We start from the raw sequence: 22,035 nt of genomic DNA, 5'->3' as shown, positions 1-22,035 counted from the left end.
GCCAAACATGAGATTGGTTCTTTTGTGGATTATTATGTGGGTTATCATCAGATCTTAATGGATGAGGAAGATGCAGAAAAGATGGCATTCATCACGCTGTGGGGAATGTACTGCTATCAGGTCATGCAATTTGGCTTGAAGAATACGGGGCCAACCTACATAAGGGCAATGACAACAATATTCCTTGATATGATACACCAGGAAATCGAGGTGTACGTGGATGATGTGATCGTGAAGTCTAGAAAGCAGTCTGACCATGTCAGGGATCTGAAGAAGTTCTTCCGAAGGCTTCGCAGGTACAATCTCAAGCTTAATCCTGCAAAGTGTGCTTTTGGGGTGCCGTCTGGAAAGTTGTTGGGGTTCGTAGTCAGCTGCCAGGGCATTGAACTGGATCCATCGAAAGTCAAGGCCATCCAGGAATTGCCACCTCCGAGGAACAAGACCGAGGTGATGAGTTTGTTGGGGAGATTGAATTATATCAGCAGGTTCATCGCTCAGCTCACGACAACTTGCAAGCCTATCTTCAAACTGTTAAAGAAAGACGCTACGGTCAAGTGGACAGATGAATGTCATGAGGTGTTTGATAAGATAAAGGGGTATTTGTCAAATCCACCCGTATTGGTCCCGCCAGAACCAGGGCGACCTTTGATCCTATATTTGATAGTTTTGGACAGTTCATTCGGCTGTGTATTGGGTCAACATGACATCACTGGCATGAAGGAGCAGGCCATCTATTACCTCAGCAAGAAGTTCACATCGTACGAGGTTAAGTACACTCAGCTTGAGAGGACATGTTGCGCCCTGACTTGGGTGGCACAGAAACTGAAACATTATTTGTCATCTTATACTACCTATATTATATCTCGCTTGGATCCATTGAAGTATATCTTTCAAAAGCCTATGCCCACAGGGAGGCTTGCAAAGTGGCAGATCCTGCTCACAGAGTTTGACATTGTCTACGTGACTCGAGCTGCAATGAAAGCACAGACCTTGGCGGACCATTTGGTCGAGAACCCAGTTGATGAAGATTATGAACCTTTGAAAACTTATTTCCCTGATGAAGAGGTGATGCACATTGACGAATTGGAGCAAGTCGAGAAGCCTGGATGGAAACTTTTCTTTGATGGGGCAGCAAACATGAAGGGCGTAGGGATAGGAGCAGTACTTATTTGTGAAACAGGGCAGCACTACCCTGTTATGGCTCAGCTTCATTTTTACTGTACCAACAACATGGCTGAGTACGAGGCATGTATTCTGGGTTTGAGGTTAAGCTGTGGATATGGGTGTCCAGGAAGTCTTGGTCTTGGGTGACTCGGACCTCCTGGTCTTGGTCTTTGTCAGCGGTTTCAGTCAATAGAATTCAGGCATATCCCAAGGATCCATAATGAAGTCCCTGACGCTTTAGCTACTCTAGGGTCAATGTTACACCATCCAGATAAGGCTTATGTGGACCCTTTGCAGATTCAGGTCCGTGATCAGCATGCTTACTGTAATATGGTAGAAGAAGAACTTGATGGGGAGCCATGGTTCCATGATATCAAAGAATACCTCCGGATGGGGGTATATCCGGTACAGGCCACAGGTGATCAAAAAAGAACAATTCGACGACTGGCAAGTGGATTTTTCTTTAGCGAAGGTATGTTATACAAAAAAACTCCAGATCTTGGATTGCCAAGATGCATAGATGCCAGACAGGCCACCGTTATCATGACTGAGGTACACTCCGGAATTTGCGGACCGCATATGAGTAGATACGTTCTAGCAAAGAAGATTCTCCGAGCAGGTTATTACTGGCTCACTATGGAGCGCAATTGCATCAGTGTTGTGCGCAAGTGTCATCAATGCCAGGTGCACGGAGATTTGATTCATTCCCCACCATCTGAATTGCATACAATGTCGGCACCATGGCCCTTTGTTGCTTGGGGCATGGATGTCATTGGGCCAATCGAGCCATCAGCATCAAACGGACACAGGTTTATTCTGGTAGCCATTGATTAATTCACCAAGTGGGTTGAAGCAAAAACTTTCAAATCTGTGACCAAGAAAGCAGTGGTCGATTTTGTGCATTCAAATATCATCTGTCGGTTTGGGATTCCGAAGGTAATCATCACGGACAATGGCGCTTATCTCAATAGTCATCTGATGACAAAGACATGTCAGTAGTTTAAGATCATACATCGCAATTCCACCCCATATCGCCCTAAGGCGAATGGAGCAGTCGTGGCAGCCAACAAGAATATAAAGAAAATACTTCGAAAAATGGTGGAGGGTTCTAGACAGTGGCATGAGAAGTTACCTTTCGCATTGTTGGGTTATCACACTACTGTTCGCACTTCAATAGGGGCCACTCCTTATTTGTTGGTGTATGGCACGGAGGCAGTAATACCCGCAGAAATTGAAATCACATCCCTTCGGATTGTCGCTGAGGCAGAAATTAATGACGTTGAATGGGTCAAAACCCACTTGGAGCAATTAAGTTTGATTGATGAAAAGAGATTGGCAGCAATATGTCATGGCCAATTGTACCAACAGAGAATGGCGAGAGCATATAACAAGAAGGTACGTCCATGGAAGTTCGAAGTGGGTCAGTTAGTGCTGAGACGTATCTTGCCTCATCAGGCTGAAGCAAAAGGAACGTTCGCCCCGAATTGGCAGGGGCCATTGGTCGTAACTAGAGTGTTATCCAATTGCGCGTTATATTTGACAGATGTAGAAGGGAAATGTGTGGAAATGGCTATCAATTCTGATGCAGTCAAGAGATACTATGTATGATTCTTTTTTTGTTTGATTGTACTTGTTTGTATTTGGCATATTTCGAAGATTGAAATGACGAAGGCGTTTTGTTCTGCTATCTAAACACTTTATCCCTCGTCACCCCTTTTGAGCCTTATTTATTTTCTTTCTTACCCCTCTTTCGGAATCAGTAGTGAATATCAGAAACACAAGCGTGAAAGATAAGAAAAGGAAGAAAAGAAAAAGAGAAAGAAAGGAAAGAGAAAGAAAAGAGTGAAAAAAAAAGAAAAAAAGGAGAAAAAAGAAGGGAAAAAGAATAAAAGAGAAAAGAATAAGAAAAACAATAAAAAGAAAAAGAAAAAAAAGAGAAAAAAGCAAAAGAGAAAAAAGAAGAGAAGAAGAAAGAGAAAAGAAAAATCACAACAACAAAGTAATTTCTATGACATGAACTACGTTCAACCTGATTCCTTTTAAGGATACGTAGGCAGCCTCACTGTTCGGTCTCATCAAACAAAATCCAAAAGCCCCAAGCAAGAAACTGGGGCAGAAGTTGTGGTTGTTGTGAAAAACTTGATTCCGAAAGTTGTAATTCTAACCCATTTGAATTGTTTTGAGCCTTTTATACCTTTTCTTTCCAACCCTGTCCTAAAGCCCACATTACGGTCCAAAGAAAGACCTTTTGATCAATCTTTGAGAAATGCCAAGTCGAGCAGGTAAAGGTAATTCCTGTCAGGGGCAACACTCTGGTTCAAGCAGGAAAAATAAAAATGAAAGAGTCTTACTGGTGAAATCCTTCACAGGCACCGTAAGGCGACGAGAGTTGAGAGAAATAAAATGAGAGAGCCTTATTGGTGAAAACCTTCACAGGCACCGTAAGGCGATGAGAGTTAAGAGAAATAAAATGAGAGAGTCTTATTGGTGAAAACCCTCACAGACACCTTAAGGAGAAAGTGAGTTGAAAAGTCAACAAGGGAGAAAGGTCTGTTGGCGGATTTTTAAGGCACCGCAGGATGAACAAGGTCAAGGTTTGGGTAAAGTAATCAGGTCATGGAAATTCTGAGGCGACAAAGTACGGCAACTAAAAGTTGATCGGTTGGACAGATTGGGCCAATTAATCCAAAATGCATGTCATGATCATTGGTACCAGTTGTTCCACTTAGATAAGTTTCTTTTTTGTTGTCCCTTTGTAGCAATTATCTGGTTTTGGATTCTTCTTATCTTTAACGCGCAAAGTCATTGCATTTCACTTTCTTGTGGGTTTATTTGTCTAAGAGGTTTTAATGTCAGTCTTGTCCCAAGTAAGTGGAAAAGAGTTTCAAAGCTCATTACCAACTCCCAAAATTGCAAATCACAATGTGGTCAGAGCATACTAAAGACAGCATGATGTAAGGTGGGGTACAAGGAATCACCGGAAGTTTCATCGGTGGAATGATTGCAAAGGTTCAGATAAAGGGGCCAGAGGTGTGAAACAACAACACAGGTATAGAACACTCGGTTTGTCAAAGGTCGTGGGATTTGAAAATCAGTCGGAAAATCAAAGTGGTTCAGGGCCAGTTCGGGAAAGCCATTCAGAACAAAACAATGCAGTGGAAAGATCTTCAACAAGAATGCCGTCAGCTAACCACCACTTTAAACTGACAAATTTCTCTTTGATTGAAACAGGGGCAGAAAATTTGGAGAAACTCTCCATAGGGGAAAGAGCAAGCATCAAAACAGGTTTGACCGTAAACTTTCAGGACCCTCCTGGAAAATGAGACCTAGTTTAAAGTTCAGAAATAGCATAATCTAGCATAAATGTATCCCAAAAGAATATAAGTTAGCTTAGAAGTTTGCATGTTCGAGATAGGATTCAATTAGGAGTTTCCAGGACCCTCCTGAATAATGGGACTTAGCTTTAAGATTTCGATTAGATAATAATATTTAGCGTAAGTTCTGTTGTAGGGTAGTATAATTCAGCCATGAAAGTTGTCACTCTTAAGATAGAACTCGACTTTTGATTTTTAGGACCCTCCTGGATAATGGAGAGTAGTTTAAGACCTTCTTAGATAACAAGATGTAGCGAAAGTCATGCCTTTAAAAGATATAGCTTAGATTTAAAATTGTCGTTTAGTTAAGAGTTGTCAGGACCCCCTGGATAATGGGACCTAGCTTTCAAATACTTAGTAATATTTGGTAATATGATTCAGTTTAACACTCACATATGTGCCCAGCTACCAAACTGGGGCAGAAAGTTGCCTTTGTTTTGTCTATTTTGTTGAAGTCAGGAGCCCGCCTGGAGAGCAGGGAATACATTTCAAGTCAGCAGTCAGGAGCCCTCCTGGAGAGCAGGGAATACATTTCAAGTCAGCAGTCAGGAGACCGCCTGGAGAGTAGGGAATACTTTCAAGCGTAGCCGTCAGGAGCCCGCCTGGAGAACAAGGGAGTACAATTTAAGTTTTAGCGTTCAAACTCTTTGTTTTGTCTATTTGAAGTCAGGAACCCGCCTGGAGAGTAGGGAGTACTTTCAAGTCAAGGTCAGGAACCCGCCTGGAGAGTAGGGAGTACTTTCAAGTCAAGGTCAGGAGCCCGCCTGGAAAGTAGGGAATAACTTCAAGTTTAGCAGTCAGGAGCCCGCCTGGAGAACAAGGGATTACAAGTCAAGTCTTGGTTTTTCGAAATTCTTATTGATATTCGGTAATGTGATTCGTTTCACACTTACACATAGGCCCACATACCCAAACTAGGGCAGAAAAGTTTCTTTGTTTTGTCTATTTTTGTTGCCATCAAGCGCTCACCTAGAAAATAAGGGAATACATTTCAAGTTCAGCAATCAGGCGCCCACCTGGAGAACAAGGGAATACATTTCAAGTTTCAGCAATCAGGCACCCGCCTGGATAGCATGGGAATACGTATCAAGTTCAGCGGTCAAGCACCCACCTGAAGAAGGGGAAGACATCTCAGCTTACAATTCATGGGGATAACAAATAGATATCACCGAGCGAATAGAGGACCACAAGGCAACAAGAAGCATAAGAGCAAGTTTGAAGAACTAGATAGGATTTTGTAAAGCATAGATCATAGTCTAGTCTAGTTTCTTTTATTTTGACATGGTGTAATAAGGGGTTCAGTGAGCAGCAGCAGCAACAACAACAGTGAAATCACAGCTCCATGGTAGGCCCAACTATCAGACATTCCGGAAATCACAGCTCCATGGTCAAATCTTTCAAAAATGCTTCCCGCGGAGTATTCAAACGGGCAAAAATCACTCGTATCTGCTCACTTGTCTTTGCTCGAAAACACTTCATGTTTCCGAGCAAATAGGGGCAGTTGTGAGCACGTGATTTTTGCCATATATGAATTATTCCAACAAATTCAAAACAAAATAATTTCTTTCAGTGTCTGCAATTTTGTTGGATTTTGCGGCATTTTCTGTTAATTATTTGCATTTGTCTGTGCACGTTTATTTTATTTAATTCATGAAAAATACAAAAAATATGTTGCATCTACATTTAGGATTTAATTTTAATATTTTTAGATTAATTAGCAAATTAGTTTGTTTTATAGAAAATGAAAATCACAAAAATAATTCATTTTTGCATTTTTACTTTTTAATTTTGAATTGTATAATTTTGCTTTAAATTTAGGATTTAATTAATTATTGTAAATACCATGTTCACTGATTAATCAAATTGGGTAGGTTAATTTAGTTTAAAAATTATTATTAATTAATTTAGGTTTTATTTTAATTTTGGAAAAAGAAAAGAATTGTGAAATTGAAAAAGGAAAAAGAAAGAATGAAAGAAGTCCAAATCTGGGCTCAAACCCAATTTAATTGTCCCAGCCCAAATGATAATCACCCAATACTCGGCCCATACCCACGCCTTGACCCGGTCGGTTCCCCCCTCCCCAAATCAAACGACGTCATTTCATGGGCAACGGATTAGGACCGTCGAGGTTTCTTGATCGGATGGTCCTGAAGCCCAGGTCCCTTAGTATTTAACTGTCCAAACCTGCCCCCCACCCCAACCTTCACACCTCTCTCACAAACCTGCCCCTGCCAAACCCTAACGCCGCCCCCCCCCCCCAAATTCCCCCACCGCCGGAGGCGGCGCCCCCACCAAACCACCCCAAATTAACACCCCAAACTCCCCTTCATCTCCTCATTCTAAATCTTCACTTCTTTTCCCTCGAATCTGTCCCAAATTCTTCGAATCTCAAATCAAAGATCCGAACCCTAAATCAGTGTGCCTTTTTGAGGATTTGAAGCCGAAACTGGTTTTATTCATGTGTTTTCATTTGAGAACACATGATTAAAACCATTTCGGTCAAAATCGAAAGCTCAAGGATTGAATTCAAGTTTAGGCCCGTCCAGTTCTTTAGGTACTTTTCAGTCTCTTTTCATTTTTCTTGCATGTTTCTTCATCTTTCTTTTAAGATCATTTTCATCTTTTTTTTTCTGTTTTCTCTTTTCTTTTCTTATGTGTTCATCTTTCGTTTGTTTTGGTCGCATAATTAGCCTAATGACGAGCTTAGCTTAATGGCTTTGTTAATCAGTTTATGTCCCTTTTCCTTTTATTTTGGTCTGTTTTCTTATAAGCTTGCTGGTTTTTCTTGTTGGAAATTCCGTTTAGCCTATTAAATTTTGATTGTTGATTGGGGCTCGAATTGTGTTTTGAAGTCAGAGAGCCCAAGAGGGGATTCGACCTGGGTTATACAGACCCACACCCAATTGAGTTGGGTCAATTTGACCCATATTCTATCTTGTTTCAGGGGTAATAACCGGGGTATTGAAGGGTAAATTAGGAAGTCTAGGTAGAGAATATCTGAATAACTAATTGAGGAAGCTTCCTGGAAGCTGGGGTGGGGATTAATGTGAAAATCTATTTTTTAACTTAGGGATATCTAAGCAAGAATGAAAATATCAAAAGGGTAAAAGTGCAAATCTGAATTCTTTTAGGCCGCCCTGTTTCTTGCCTATAAAGGCATCATTTCTTGCCTTTCAAGGCAGACCCAAGAGACTTGAAAGAGAAAAAATCAGAAGAAAACAACAGCGGGTGAAAATTTCATAAGAAATCACTGTTTCATTCAGTTTCCTTTATGATTATCGAAGTCATTAATTTCTGAAATAATTTTCTTGACTCGTATGGGGTAAAAATGGATCGAACTTGGTATTGAAAGAACCGGTTTAAGTGTGCTGATTGATTTACTGTTCCATCGATTCTTTTGAGTGGATTTTCACTATTTCAATTGCAGAAGCTGGGCTGGCTGTTACTGTTTGTTGCTGAATCCCTCGTTTTTCTGTTTTGATTTTAATTCCAGGTACATTTTTTGAACTTTACTTGATGTAAGTTTCAGTTTGAAGATGGAAATGAGAGGTTAAGGGAAGGCAACAGACTTACCTGAGTTTTTTGTTTACTTTTCTTTTATATTGTTTGTGCTTTAAATCACATGTTTAATTGTGTATTCTAGCTGGTTTCCATTTGAATGGTGAAGTTCCTATAGCTGTATTTGATTTGAGACTGTTGGAATGTTATGTAAAGGACTCAATCAAGTTATTATATCTCAAATGTGTTTGAGCCTTAAATGAAGTAAGTAGGTATGCTTGGTAGTATTCTCATACTTGAATTGGTGCTAACAAGACTAGAAGGAAATGATTAATGTTTGGTCTGCTGTTAGAGGATTATGTGGGGTGTTGAAACATAGTAGTGTTGTTTGGAAATGAGATTGATTAGTTGATGTAGCACCAAAACTTTGAATTGCTGGCCTGGGTACTGTCAGTATCGAAAGAATTTGACTGAACATATCTGATTGTCTCAAAGTCTTGGTTATTTGATCCTTTAAATTTGTTAATGTGAGGTCTAAATAAGGTTAAATTCCCACGTTAGCACTGTAAGCTGATTCAGGGCTTTGAAAATTAAGAGTCATGTGCCACATAGTTGGGTTCTAATCGTTTTCTAATCATGGTGTTGCTAAGACTTCTTGTAATTATTTATTGGTCAATCAAAGGGTGATTTTCAATTGTTGCATTTATGTTAGTTTAGCGTTAATTGTTGTTGTTTCGACCCCTGCTTGCACACTGTAAGGGCTCGATAGTGAGTGCAGTTCGTAGTAGCCTCAGGATTTGAAATTGGGCTCACCTTGGGCCCAAATGCGTGGAAATAGGATTTGGGTCCTTTTGACGCCATTTTAGCCCAGTTTTCTGCTCATTAGTCCATATTAACTAAAGCCCATTCGCCTAAGTTGAACAACTCCCCCATCTCTTAATTCTCAATTAGTCGTGTTCTTAAATAATTTCAAGAGGTGCTATTAAATAGAAGATAGTGCGTGGCCCTTGTGATTAATTTAAGAGACTTCTTGATTAGAACAAATCGAGGTATGTCGTGCCAAACAAAAATGACAATTGCATGGCCTTCGTGTAATTAATTTATCCTTAGAGTTCGAGGTGTGCCATTTAGCGAATTTTCTATGGCCCTTGCAAAGTTAAAGTGCGTAGTTGCTTTAGGCGCGCTATTTTAATAACTTACCTTCCTAAACTCGGGTGTGCATTTCATGTGACCCAAAGCAAATCTTAAAATATTGAATAAAATAGGTCTAGAATTGCGGGAGTATTTCATGTGGCGCGATCCGAAGATGTGTTTTAAATGACATTCAATCTCCCTTGAAATGATTAAAAGCGGTTAATAAGTTAACAATGCACCATAGGCTCAAACATGTGATTAATTAGATAATTAAGCCGATTATAACAGTTGAGCGATCGTGCTAGAACCACGAAACTCGAGAATGCCTAATACCTTCTCCCAGGTTAACAGAATTACTTACTCGGGTTTCTGGTTCACGGACTGTTAAACAGAGTCCTATTTTCCTCGATTCGGGACCGGTGACTTGGGATACCATAAATTATCCCAAGTGGCGACTCTGATTTCTAATAATAATCCTGTTTCGATTGTCCTTTAATTGGAAAAACTCCCTTGTATTTATACCCTTTACGGGGTGTAGTAAAAAGGAGGTGTGACAACCATCACTAAGATGGTTGCCTTTGTTCAAGGGAACGAAGACAGGTTGAAGGAAGAAGAGCGGCTACGGAGAGAGAAGGAGAGGGAATTCAACAAGAGAGCTAAGTTTGCAGGAAATTTCAACCATGGGGGATCTCAAGCACGAGGCAATCACCAGTTTTTCAAGAAATCAAAATCAGGACCTGCTCCATCTTCAGCTAGTGCACCGGTTCAAAGGTCGAAGTTTAACAAGAAAAACCAGAATTTCAGAACAGCAGACTCGCAGTCACAGGTTAGTGTGGGCTACAGAGTCCCTGGTTACCCTATTTGCAACACGTGTGGTAAGAGGCACCCAGGGTTGTGTCGTTTGGGCACAAATGGTTGCTTTGGGTGCGGTTAGTAGGGCCACTTCTTGATGGATTGTCCATCAGCAAAGCAGAAAAATGGAGGCAATGTAGCTCAGTCCACTAATTCAGTAGCCCATCATAACTCTCAGGCTCAGCAAGGGCGCGGTGCAGCAAAGTCTAATAATGCAGGCGGTGGACGAAAACGCTTGTATGCACTGGCAGACCATCAAGATACAGAGGCTCGTGGAGATGTTGTCACAAGTATGCTAATAATATTCACTTTTGATGTCTATGCTCTTATAGATCTAGTTGGAGAATCAATTATAGCAAGGTGTATCTATAGGGGATGTCCAGTCAAAGTGCATCATCGTCTTACTGCAGTAGACTTAGTAGAATTGGAGATGGTAGACTTCGATGTGATCATAGGCATGGATTGGTTAGAGTCCTGTTATGCCACAATGGGTTGTAGAACCAAAATAGTAAGTTTTGAATTTCCTGGTGAACCAATCTTAGAATGGAAGGGTGATGTAGTAACACCTAGTGGTAGGTTTATTTCCTATCTTAAAGCCAGAAAGATGATCTCCAAGGGATATATCTATCACCTGGTTCGAGTTAAGGATGCAGATGCTCAGATCCCTACTCTCCAGTCGGTACCAATTGTAAATGAGTTTCCAGAAGTGTTTCCCGAAGATCTCCCCGGAATCCCTCCCGATAGAGAGATTGACTTTGGAATTGATCTACTTCCAGGCACTAAGCCAATATCTATTCCACCTTATAGAATGGCTCCAGCAGAGTTGAAAGAGTTAAAGGTCCAGTTGAAAAATCTTCTAGATAAGGGATTTATAAGGCCAAGTATCTCACCTTGGGGCGCACCGGTCTTATTTGTCCGAAAGAAGGATGGGTCTTTATGTATGTGCATCGACTATCGTCAGTTAAATAAAGTCACCATCAAGAACAAGTACCCTCTTCCCAGAATAGATGACTTATTTGATCAACTTCAGGGTGCCCAGTGTTATTCCAATATTGACCTCAGATCGGGATACCATCAGTTGAAGGTTAAGGAAGTTGATATTCCAAAAATAGATTTTAGGACTCGATATGGGCATTTTGAATTTTTGGTAATGTCATTCAGTTTAACGAATGCACCAGTAGCTTTCATGGACCTTAAGAATAGGGTCTTCAAGCCTTATCTTGATTTGTTTGTTATCGTGTTTATTGATGACATCTTGATTTATTCCTGTAGCGAGATTGACCATGCCAAACATTTCAGAATTGTGTTGCAGACACTACAGGATCACAAGCTATATGCAAAATTTTCTAAGTGTGAATTCTGGTTGAAATCAGTAGCGTTTTTGGGCCATGTCATCTCAGGGGAAGGCGTGAAGGTGGACTCTTAGAAAATAGAGGCAGTGAAGAATTGGCCTAGACCCACCTCCGTATCCGATATAAGAAGTTTCTTGGGTCTAGCAGGATATTATAGGCATTTTGTAGAGGGATTTTCTTCTATCTCGTCCCCTTTGACTAGATTAACTCAGAAGAAAGTCAAGTTTCAATGGTCGGACGCATGCGAGAAAAGTTTTGAGGAGTTAAAGAAGAGATTGACTTCAGCTCCAGTCCTGACACTACCGGAAGGGACCGAATGGTTTGTTGTTTATTGTGATGCTTCAGGGATTGGTCTTGGGTGTGTATTAATGCAGCACGGTAAAGTCATAGCCTACGCGTCGAGACAACTCAAGGCTCACGAGAAGAATTATCCGACTCATAATCTTAAATTAGCAGTTGTGGTATTCGCACTTAAGATCTGGCGCCATTATTTGTATGGGGTACATGTTGACATTTTTACAGATCACAAGAGTCTCTAGTACATTTTCAAGCAAAGAGAATTAAATCTACGTCAAAGAAGGTGGCTCGAATTACTTAAGGATTATGATGTTGATATCATCTATCATCCGGGGAAAGCAAATGTTGTAGCTGATGCTCTCAGTCAGCGTTCTATGGGAAGCTTAGCTCATGTTGAGGCAGACAAGCGAACTATGATGAAGGAAGTCCACCGCTTAGCAAATCTAGGAGTTCGACTTTTGGACTCCGAACATGGTGGCGTTGTTCTCCAGAACAGGGCTGAATCCTCCTTAGTAGCTGAAGTAAAAGAAAAATAATTCAGTGATCCCTACTTATTGCAGCTGAAGGAAGGAATTCACAAACACAAGACTATGACTTTTGAACAAGGGGGAGATGATGGCACTTTGAGATACAGAGGCAGACTATGTGTTCCAGACGTAGATGGGCTCAAAGAGCGGATTATGTCAAAAGCCCACAATTCCAGGTATTCTATTCACCCAGGTTCCACAAAGATGTATCATGATCTTAAGGAGGTTTATTGGTGGAACAATATGAAAAAGAATATATCAGATTTTGTGGCTAAGTGTCCAAATTGCCAGCAGGTGAAAGTCGAACACCAGAGGCCTGGCGGTTTAACTCAGAATATAGAAATTCCCATTTGGAAATGGGAGATGATAAACATGGACTTCATAACAGGTCTACCTCGCTCGTTCCGGAAGCATGATTCAATTTCGGTGATTGTAGACCGACTTACCAAGTCAGCTCACTTCTTGCCAGTGAAGACTACAGATTCGGCCGAGGATTATGCCAAGTTGTATATCAAAGAAATTGTCCAATTGCATGGGACTCCTTTGTCCATTATCTCAGATCGTGGTGCTCAGTTCACAGCAAGCTTTTGTAAATCCTTTTAGAAGGGATTGGGCACCAGGGTGAACCTCAGCACCACTTTTCATCCTCAGACAGATGGCCAGGCGGAACACACTATTTAGACTCTTGAGGATATATTGAGGGCATGTGTTATTGATTTTAAAGGTAATTGGGACGATCATCTACCTCTCACTGAGTTGGCTTATAATAATAGTTATCACTCTAGTATTAATTTGGCACCGTATGAAGCTCTATATGGGCGAAGGTGTAGATCACCAATTGGTTGGTTCGAAGTCAGAGAAGCGGAGTTGTTAGGACCCGAGTTGATCTATCAGGCTATGGAGAAAGTCAACTTGATACAAAGGCATTTGAAGACGGCTCAAAGTCGCAAAAAGTCCTATTCGGACATACGGCGTAGAGACTTAGAGTTCCAAGTTAATGATTGGGTGTTTCTGAAAGTATCGCCCATGAAAGGCGTTATGAGATTTGGGAAGAAGGGGAAGCTTACTCCCCGCTCTATTGGGCCATATAGAATCCTGCGAAGGATCAGACAGGTGGCTTATGAGTTAGAATTGCCACAAGAACTAGCTACTGTAAACCCAGTGTTTCATGTGTCCATGTTGAAGAAATTCATGGGAGACCCATCACTTGCGGTTCCTACGGAGATTATAGGGGTTAAGGACAGCCTGTCTTATGAGGAAATTCCAGTGGCTATTCTTGATCGACAAATCTGCAAGCTCAGAACTAAGGAAATTGCTTCAGTAAAAGTGCTTTGGAGGAATCAAAAGGTTGAAGAGGCTACATGGGAAGCCGAGAAAGACATGAAGTCCAGATATCCCCATCTCTTTGAAAAGCAAAAGGAAAATGTGGAAGGTAATTAACCTTTCCATTCAGGTCTTATATTATAATCTCTATGTCCTTCAGTATTTACCCAGCTTAGTATTTAGTGATCACGTGCTCGTTCAGTTTGATATACAAGTGTTCATAATATTTCAGTATACTCATATCTCCATAACACCTGTTTAATGATCATGGATAGCCGTAGTTGCATCCAGGACCATCATTCAAGGACGAATGATCCCAAAGAGGGAGATAATATAATACCCTGTAAATTTGAATCCGTTGTGAATGTATTAAATGAGTATTCAAGTGATGGTTATCAATTGGTTATGATAATAAGTGTACAAGGCATATCATAAGTGATTTGGGGTCCAAGGAGAGACCTAAGTCTAAGTCAAGTTTGAAAATTTCATGACAAACTAAGATTCCAAATGAGCACGCACAAGACCAAACATTGCATGAGCATATCCACATTTATATAAGGTATTATGTGATTCACAACCCATCATATTAAATATCTTTGAGTCTAATTTCTAACGCTTCAAACCATTCAACATTTGGACACTCCTACCAGAAGTTATGACCAACTTACCAAAACCAGCGCAGAATTTTACACTACCATGCTGCCCCATGCGGCGCGACTGTGTAAATTAACAAAGCACCTCCAAATTTCGTTTCTAAACACATTTTTTGTTACCACGCCGCCCCATGCGTCGCCCCATGCACTGCGGCTGTGCAAATCTTCGTTTTTTTGTCAACCCGACCCTATTTTGATATAAAACCTTCGGGGGTTATTTTCCCCACTTCATTTGGACGAATTTTAGGGTTTTCCTCCACCCTCCCAAGACCTCCAACCCCTCCCATCTTCAAGGTAAGTAATCCCCATCATCTTGGTGTGAATTTCATCATTTATACACTAGTATTGATGAAATCTACACATAAAATACTTAGATCTTCAAGGGGATTTCTTCAAGAACTCAAAGGAGGGTTTTGTAAGATTTCTTCCAAAAAGGTAATCCTACACCCTTATACTTACATGTATGGATTTATTAAGGGAATATGAGTATGAATAAGTATTGGAACTCTTGGTATGGTGATTGGGAACCATAAGTTCCCAATTTGATTACACAACTATTATAGAGATTTAAAGATGTTTATTTAATGGAACTTTGTTGGTTGAGTGTGGATGGATAGTCATATATGTGATTTTGGGAGTTATAAATTGGTTAATCATGATGGTGGGATAAATTGTTGATGAATGGTGGTAGTTAGATGAACTAATTATATGACGATGAGATGTAGAGATTTAGGCTTACAAGGTGTTTGATAATATGCCTAAATGGCTTAAGTTATAGAATTTGTTACTAATATTGGGTTCCATTGGATGTTGCTATTGTAGATTGAAGGTTCTTAGTATTGTGGATCATTGTAGTATCACTAAGGGGCGAAATTGAGGTATGTAAGGCTAACCCTTTACGTTTGGGAATGTCTATGATTCTCCCTACGTCCCATTCCTTATGACCATTACCAGTTTCCTCAGAAAGTAACTATGCCTTAGTTCCCTGAATAGTAGTAGAACTTCTTTTCTCTAGATGGCATAGTCTCATAATCATTCGATATTCTATGAGTTTCAGTTATGATAAATCAACTTATTATGAATACTCATCTCAGTCTAATCCTATTCACTATTCTAGTATCATGTAACTTGGTATGGTTCATTATTTTAGTATCATGTATTGTAGTATGATTCTCAGTTCCTGATTTTATATTCTTGAATGTTAGACACCTGTATTTGGGCCTGAGGCCGCAGTTCATGCTTTATGCATCTTTGGGCCTGAGGCCGTAGTTATGTAAACGTATACTTGGGCCCGAGGCCACAGTTGTGCACATATATATATACATATTGGGCCTGAGGTCGCATTTTAATATTCAGTTAAACAGGTTGTTCATCATTCAGAAGAGGGAGTATTCACATCCTTACTTCCTTGTTCAGTTATCAATTTATCAGCTAGCAGTTCAGTTTCAGTTTCAGTATTGACAGTTCTTTTGTTCAGCTATTTTACATACCAGTACAATTCAAATGTACTAACGTCTCTTTTGCCCGGGGCCTATATCTCGCGATGCAGGTAACGATTTTCAGGTTAATGATTCTGCTTGCTAGGACATCTCGTATCAGCTATTGGTGAGCTCCAGTCTTCCGGGGCCTTATCTCTCTTTTGTTTTAGTCATTATAGTATTTCAGTTAATAAGGTATACCGAGGACCTTGTTTCGGTAAACAGTTAGCATTTTCAGTATTCTTTGGAGGCTTTGCAGACTATAACCCAGCCAGCCAGATATTAGCAGGCTTTTATGTGTTAGCCTTGTCGGCTACTTGTTTATACTTGCAGACCCTTTCAGTATTTTCCGCATCTATGATATTTCAGTCAGACTCTTTAGTAGATTATCATGCCATATATTTACCTCTAGCTTACAGTCATACCACATGTTGATCCAGCCATACAATTGGTTCGCTCGGTCACATGCAGTCAAGCACCGAGTGCCGTGTTACGTCCAGACCCAGGTTCGGGGCGTGACATCTAGAATCATACCTAGGGTCTCAAATAGGTGTAGATAGCTGCTCCACATCTCCAGCTCAGTTTCCCAAGTAGCCTCCTCGACTACCTAACGTCTCCACTGAACTTTCACTGAAGGTATATTCTTTGATCTAAATTTTTTAACATGCCGATCCAAAATGGTCACCGGCTCTACATCATAAGTCAAATATCCATCTAACTTAACCGTGCTGAAGTTTAAAACATGAGATGGATCACTGTAGTACTTCCGAAGCATGGAATATGAAACATTGGGTGAACACTCGATAAACTAGGTGGCAATGCAAGTTTGTAGGACATCCCTAATCCTCTCAAACACCTCAAAAAGGTCAACATACCGAGGGTTCTACTTGCCCTTCTTCCCGAACCTCATAATACCTTTCATGGGTGAAACTCTGAGTAATAGCTTCTCTCCCACTATATAAGCAACATCATGAACGTTCCGATCGTCGTAACTCTTCTGTTTAGACTGTGCCGTGCGAAGCCAATCCTGAATCAACTTGACATTTTCTAAGGCATCCTGAACCAAATCAGTATCCAATAGCCTAGCCTCGCCCAGCTCAAACCAACCAATCGGATACCAACATCGCCTCCTAGATAAGGCCTCGTAAGGAGCTATCTGAATACTCGATTAGTAGTTATTATTATAAGCAAACTATGCAAGCGGTAGAAACTGATCCCAAGAACCCCGAAATCCATAACAAGAATCTTGACTTATGTATAATGAACCAGAGCTTCAAAATTCAAAAGCTACCAAGCAAGTTCGCAAGGATCAAAATAAAAAGGGGAGGCTTTTCCGATGCTAGTTGACGGCTAAACCACTCTACTGTTGATGCTTAATCTAGTATCTTCAACAAAGAATCAATGATCACATACCATATTGAACCATTATTGGCTTATTTTTTGGCAAGAATGGTTATGCTATTAGTTATCCATTGACAGAAACTTTCCAATTTCAACAAGTTTCTTGATCATATTCTAGATCTTTCCGATTGGAAATAACATAGATAGAAGGAGACGACCAAAAGAACTCACTAACCCAACTCTTTGAAGCTCTAGGCGGAAAAAGAAGAATAAAGAAGACGCAGAAGAGAGGCACTCCGTCTTTGTTGAAGTTCCTGGACAATGAGTATGGGTTAAATAATTTTAGGAAACAGGGTATAACTTAAATAGGAGGGTCAAAACTGGTACCACGTGAAATTTTTACATTTCAAAAAAAACTAGAGTTTCTAAGATGTTACCGGCTTAAGTAATTTTTAACTTATTTACACGTTTAGTAAATATCGAAATTGCTTATAAGCTAAATTAGCCAAAGTCATTAGTGGGTTCCAACTTACCAATATCACTCAATTTCATTTTTAGTATTATGTCCTTTCCATTTAAAAGTAATTCTTAATCTACAATTTTTAAAGTGGTCTTAAGGATTTTTATAACATAAAAGTGCTTTTCAACACATTTTTACAAAATACACTAAATATTTATTATCAATTTTGGCACTTCTATTTAGAGTGTTTATTTATAAAATTAATTTTAACATTTGAAAGTGCTTTTTAACACTTGATACTTATTATCCATTTCAAGTATGCAAAAAATAAATGTATCTCATTGTGTTTATTAATTTTTAATATAATAAAAAAAATTAAATTTTAATACACAAAATTAAAAATTCAAGAAGAATTAATTACTACATAGTAATCGTCGCATAACTAATCATTGCATAATTAATACTCACATAACTTAATATAACTAATCCGTACATAACTAATATATGTATAACTAATCCCTGCTTAATTTATCCTCAAACGAGATGACTCTACTGTGATGTATAAAAATAATAATCATGGTATACAATTTGATTTAACTTTATCCTAACGTTCTTGCTTAGAATTATTTACCTCGCTTGCTAATTATTTGTTTCCTGACTATTGTATTTACTGCGGTTTGCTTATATTAAGTCATTGTATCTCTTGCGTGCTTAAATTAATTTTTACTCTATATTGAAGATTTACTTGCTTGTCTGCATTTGCAATAGTTAGAGTTTTAGTATATATTCCTTAGTTTCTTTGCTGGTGTAGTGGCTATTAGGAGGGATGGTAGAGTAGGGTCATGTTCTTGGGTGGGCCAGGGGGCAAGGGCAAGGGTGTCAAGGGGGTAAGGGTTCCAATGGGCTGAGAGTGGAGTCCTTGAATATATGGACACTGACGGATAAGTCTATAGAGTTAGAGAAGATTCTCCAGAATAGAGAGATTAATATATCATATGTCCAGGAGACTAGATGGGTGGGTACGAAGGCTCGGGATGTTAACAGGTTTAAACTATGGTATTCAAGAGGTGCTATGGGCAAAAATAGTGTAGGTATTCTAGTTGATAGGGATCTCATGGAGTTAGTGGTAGATGTTAGGAGGGGAAATGATAGGCTGATAACTATTAAGCTAGTGGTTAGGGTCACTTTTAACGTGATTAGTGCTTACGCGCCTCAAGTAGGACTGGGCGAGAAGGTCAAAAGGCGTTTCTAGAATAATATGGACGAGTTTGTAAGTGGTATTCTACACACCAAGAAACTCTTCATAAGGGGTGATTTTAATGGACATATTGGGGATTATGGTAGGGGTTATAACGAGGTGCATGTCGGGTTCGATTTCGGAGTTAGGAACGAGGACACTACCTCGTTGTTTGATTTTGTTAAAGATTTTGACTTGGTGATAGCTAATTCGTATTTTCAGAAGAAGGAGGACACTTGGCTACTTTCCGAAGTAAGTTACTTAGGTCTCAGATTTATTACCTTCTCCTTAGAAGAGGTGATAGGGGCCTTTGTGCTGATTGCAACATTATCCCGAGTGGATGTCTATCGATGCAACATAGCCTTTTATAATGGACTTGGAGGTCAGGAGAGTAATGAAGAAGAGGGCAGTGTACAACCAACCTAAGATTAAGGGGGGAGCCTTGACTAAGGAAAAAGTTCAGGAGTTGATGGAGAAGTTGTTGGCTATGGGGGCTTGGAGGAGTAGTGGGAATGCAAGTAGTATGTAGAACACGACAACGAAATGCATTAGGGAAGCTTATAGGAAGGTGCTAGGGATCACGAAAGGTTATTTGGGAGGCAACAAAGAGGACTAGTTATGATGACCCAAAAGGTCATCTCTTATTTTAAAAGTCAAATCTGTGTTCTGAGGCCTTAAAAATCTCCTTTTGTCTTACCTCGATTGTGTGCACTATCCGTGTGTATATTCGGAAAGCCTTTATGTAAAAAATTGATAAAAATGCTAATTTTGCCTTTAAAATTAAATTTAAGTTGACTTTAGTCAATATTTAGGGTAAACGGACCCGGAACCGTGATTCGACGGTCCCAGAGGGTCTGTAGAAAAATATGGGACTTGGGCGTATTTTCGGAATTGAATACCGAGGTCCCTAACCCGAGAAATGAACTTTTGAAGAAAATTATTTAACTGAAAATATAAGAGTTTTTGGAAATCTAGCGATGTTTGAATTTGATGGTATCGAGCCCGTATTTTAGTTTCGGAGCCCAGTACATGTTTAATATGGTATTTAAGTTATGTCGGTAAAAATTGGTAACAAACGGAATTCATATGACGTGATTCGGACTCTCGGTTGTAAAAATAGCAACTTTAAGAGTTCTTGAGATTTTTCCTTGATTTTGATGCTAAACTCGTAGTGCTAGGTGTTATTTTGGCGATTTGATCATACGAGTAAGTCTGTATGATGTGCATGTTTGATTTGGAGTCCCGAGGGCTCAGGTAAGTTTCAGAAAGGCTTCGAGATGTCTTGGACTTAAGAACTTCTGATGTATTCCTGCTTCTGGTGTTCTGATACTTTGTTCTTCGCGACCGCGAAGGAACTCACGCGAACGCGAAGAGTAACTTAGTCTGAGGGAAATTTCCTTCTACGCGAACGCGAGTCAAAGGTAGCGAACGCGGAGCGTTGGGGGCATTACCCTTCGCGAACGCGAAGACCATTTTTGGCAGGGACATGGGGAGGGGGAAATACTCTACGCGAATGCGGCGAATGGCTGGCGAATGCAAAGGTCAGGGGGGTGAACCTTCGCGAAGCGTACACTATCTCGCGAATGCGAATGCTCTTCTAGCCGATGTCGCGAACGCGAAGAAGACCTGTCCAGCGAATTAAAAACAGAACCCAAGTCGGGAAAAGGCCATAATTTCATATCTTCTTCCATAGAATCCGACTTTGGGAAATTTTTAAAGAGGGATTTTATCATCAAATCATAGGTTTGTATTCTTAAACTTATTTCTTTCATTTTCCATCAACACGCACTAAATTTCTAGGCCTAAATCATGTTCTTTAAGGGTAAAAATTTGGATTTAAAGAAAATTGGGGATTTTACAAATTTGGGGATTTAGACCTCGATTTGGGGTCGGATTTCGAAACTAATTACATATTCAGGCTCATGGGTGAATGGGTAATCGGATTTTGGTACGAACCTCAAGTTTTGACCAAGCAGGCCTTTTTGGAAAAAATGATAGAAAACCTATAATAAAGTATTAGAGTTGAATTCTTTAGCATATATTGATGTTGTTAAGTTAATTATGGCTAGATTCAAGTGAAGTGGAAGTGGAATCTAAAGGGGAAGTGGTATTTGAGGCTTTAGTTTGGCCGTGGAATTCGAGGTAAGTGTTTGGTCTAACCTTAGCTTGAGGGAATAGGTGTTGTGTATTATTTGCTATGTGCTAGTGTCGAGTACGACGTATAGGTGAGGTGACGAGTATCTATATGTTGGTATCAATCATGCCCGTGAGTCTTATACTAGGATTGTTGTCATTTTTATTATGTATTGTTCATGCTTAAATCATCGATTAGCACTGTGGAACAAGACTTATGATAAATTCTTGGTAATTGACCATTGTCGAGTATTGGCTCAAGTTGAGGTTTATTTTGTGAAGTAACTGTTGAAACTAGATTAGTTATAGTTGATTCCATTGCCGGGATGATATTATTTATATTGTTGACTCCCTTGCGAGGACGGTACTGTTTCTATTGTTGATTCCCTTGCCAGGATGTTATTATTTCTATTGTTTGGGTGAGGAAGAGTGTAAAGCACGAAGGGTGATGTCGTGCATGATATTATGATTGAGTGTTAATGCACGAAGGGTGATGTCGTGCCGATATTGTGAGTGTTAATGCAGGAAGGGTGATGTTGTTCCATATTCCTTGAGTGTAAAAGCACGAAGGGTGATCCCGTGCCATGATTTTGAGAGAGTAAAAGCATGAAAGGTGATTCCGTGCCATTCCTGTTGACTTCTATGGTGAGGACGAGAGTAAAAGCATGAAGGGTGATACCGTGCACTTGTTACTGTGTTATCATTTCCGTTGATTCAAGTTTGATATTTACCTTGTTGCTTTACTTTATTATTGTCATAACCTGCTAACCCCCTCAGCATGTTTCCCCTCTTTCCATCTTTATCTGTTAAATTCTTGTTATTATTGCTTCTCGTATATGATTTAATTGCACAAATTTATATGGTTGTCGTGTCCTAGCCTCGTCACTACTTTGCCGAGGTTAGGCTCGACACTTACCAGTACATGGGGTCGGTTGTACTGATATTGCACTCAACACTTTCTGTGCAGATTTCGGTGCTGGACCTCGTGAGTAGATCGTGGGTTGCTGCCTTCAGTCCATAGGAGACCCCAGGTAGATTTGCCGGCGTTCGCAGACTCCGGAGTCCCCTTCCTTATGTTCTAGCTATACTGTCTCTTTTCATTTCGAGAACAGTTGTATTTTCTTTTTAAACCAATATTTGTATAAATTCGTAGATGTTCGTAAAATTGTGACACCAGATCATTGGGGTAGACATATATTGGAGTATTTGAAC

The 22,035-nt window shown here is 40.0% G+C and overlaps 1 protein-coding gene across 1 annotated transcript; it reads left to right on the top strand.

The window, feature by feature from the left end:
- Positions 1 to 9,738: 9,738 nt before the first annotated feature.
- On the top strand, positions 9,739 to 13,783 carry LOC142181797 (uncharacterized). The gene is made up of 6 exons (XM_075255344.1): positions 9,739 to 9,996; positions 10,108 to 10,798; positions 12,023 to 12,192; positions 12,493 to 12,787; positions 12,923 to 13,524; positions 13,682 to 13,783. Exons 1-6 carry the CDS (start codon positions 9,739 to 9,741, stop codon positions 13,781 to 13,783), a joined length of 2,118 nt encoding a protein of 705 aa, XP_075111445.1.
- Positions 13,784 to 22,035: the final 8,252 nt, after the last annotated feature.

This window comes from Nicotiana tabacum, chromosome 6 (assembly GCF_000715075.1).
Source record: "Nicotiana tabacum cultivar K326 chromosome 6, ASM71507v2, whole genome shotgun sequence".
Classification (NCBI taxonomy): domain Eukaryota; kingdom Viridiplantae; phylum Streptophyta; class Magnoliopsida; order Solanales; family Solanaceae; genus Nicotiana; species Nicotiana tabacum.
Note: the sequence above shows the minus strand (reverse complement) of the source record. Positions and strands in the feature narration are given on the sequence as shown.

Excerpts from the sequence above, each read along its gene's own strand:
- LOC142181797 (XM_075255344.1), top strand. The coding sequence starts at position 9,739 with ATGGTTGCCTTTGTTCAAGGGAACGAAGACAGGTTGAAGGAAGAAGAG. Across the intron at positions 10,799-12,022 it reads TGGAATTGATCTACTTCCAG|CTGATGCTCTCAGTCAGCGT; the intron begins GCACTAAGCCAA and ends CAAATGTTGTAG. Across the intron at positions 12,788-12,922 it reads TCAGTTCACAGCAAGCTTTT|GTAATTGGGACGATCATCTA; the intron begins GTAAATCCTTTT and ends TTGATTTTAAAG.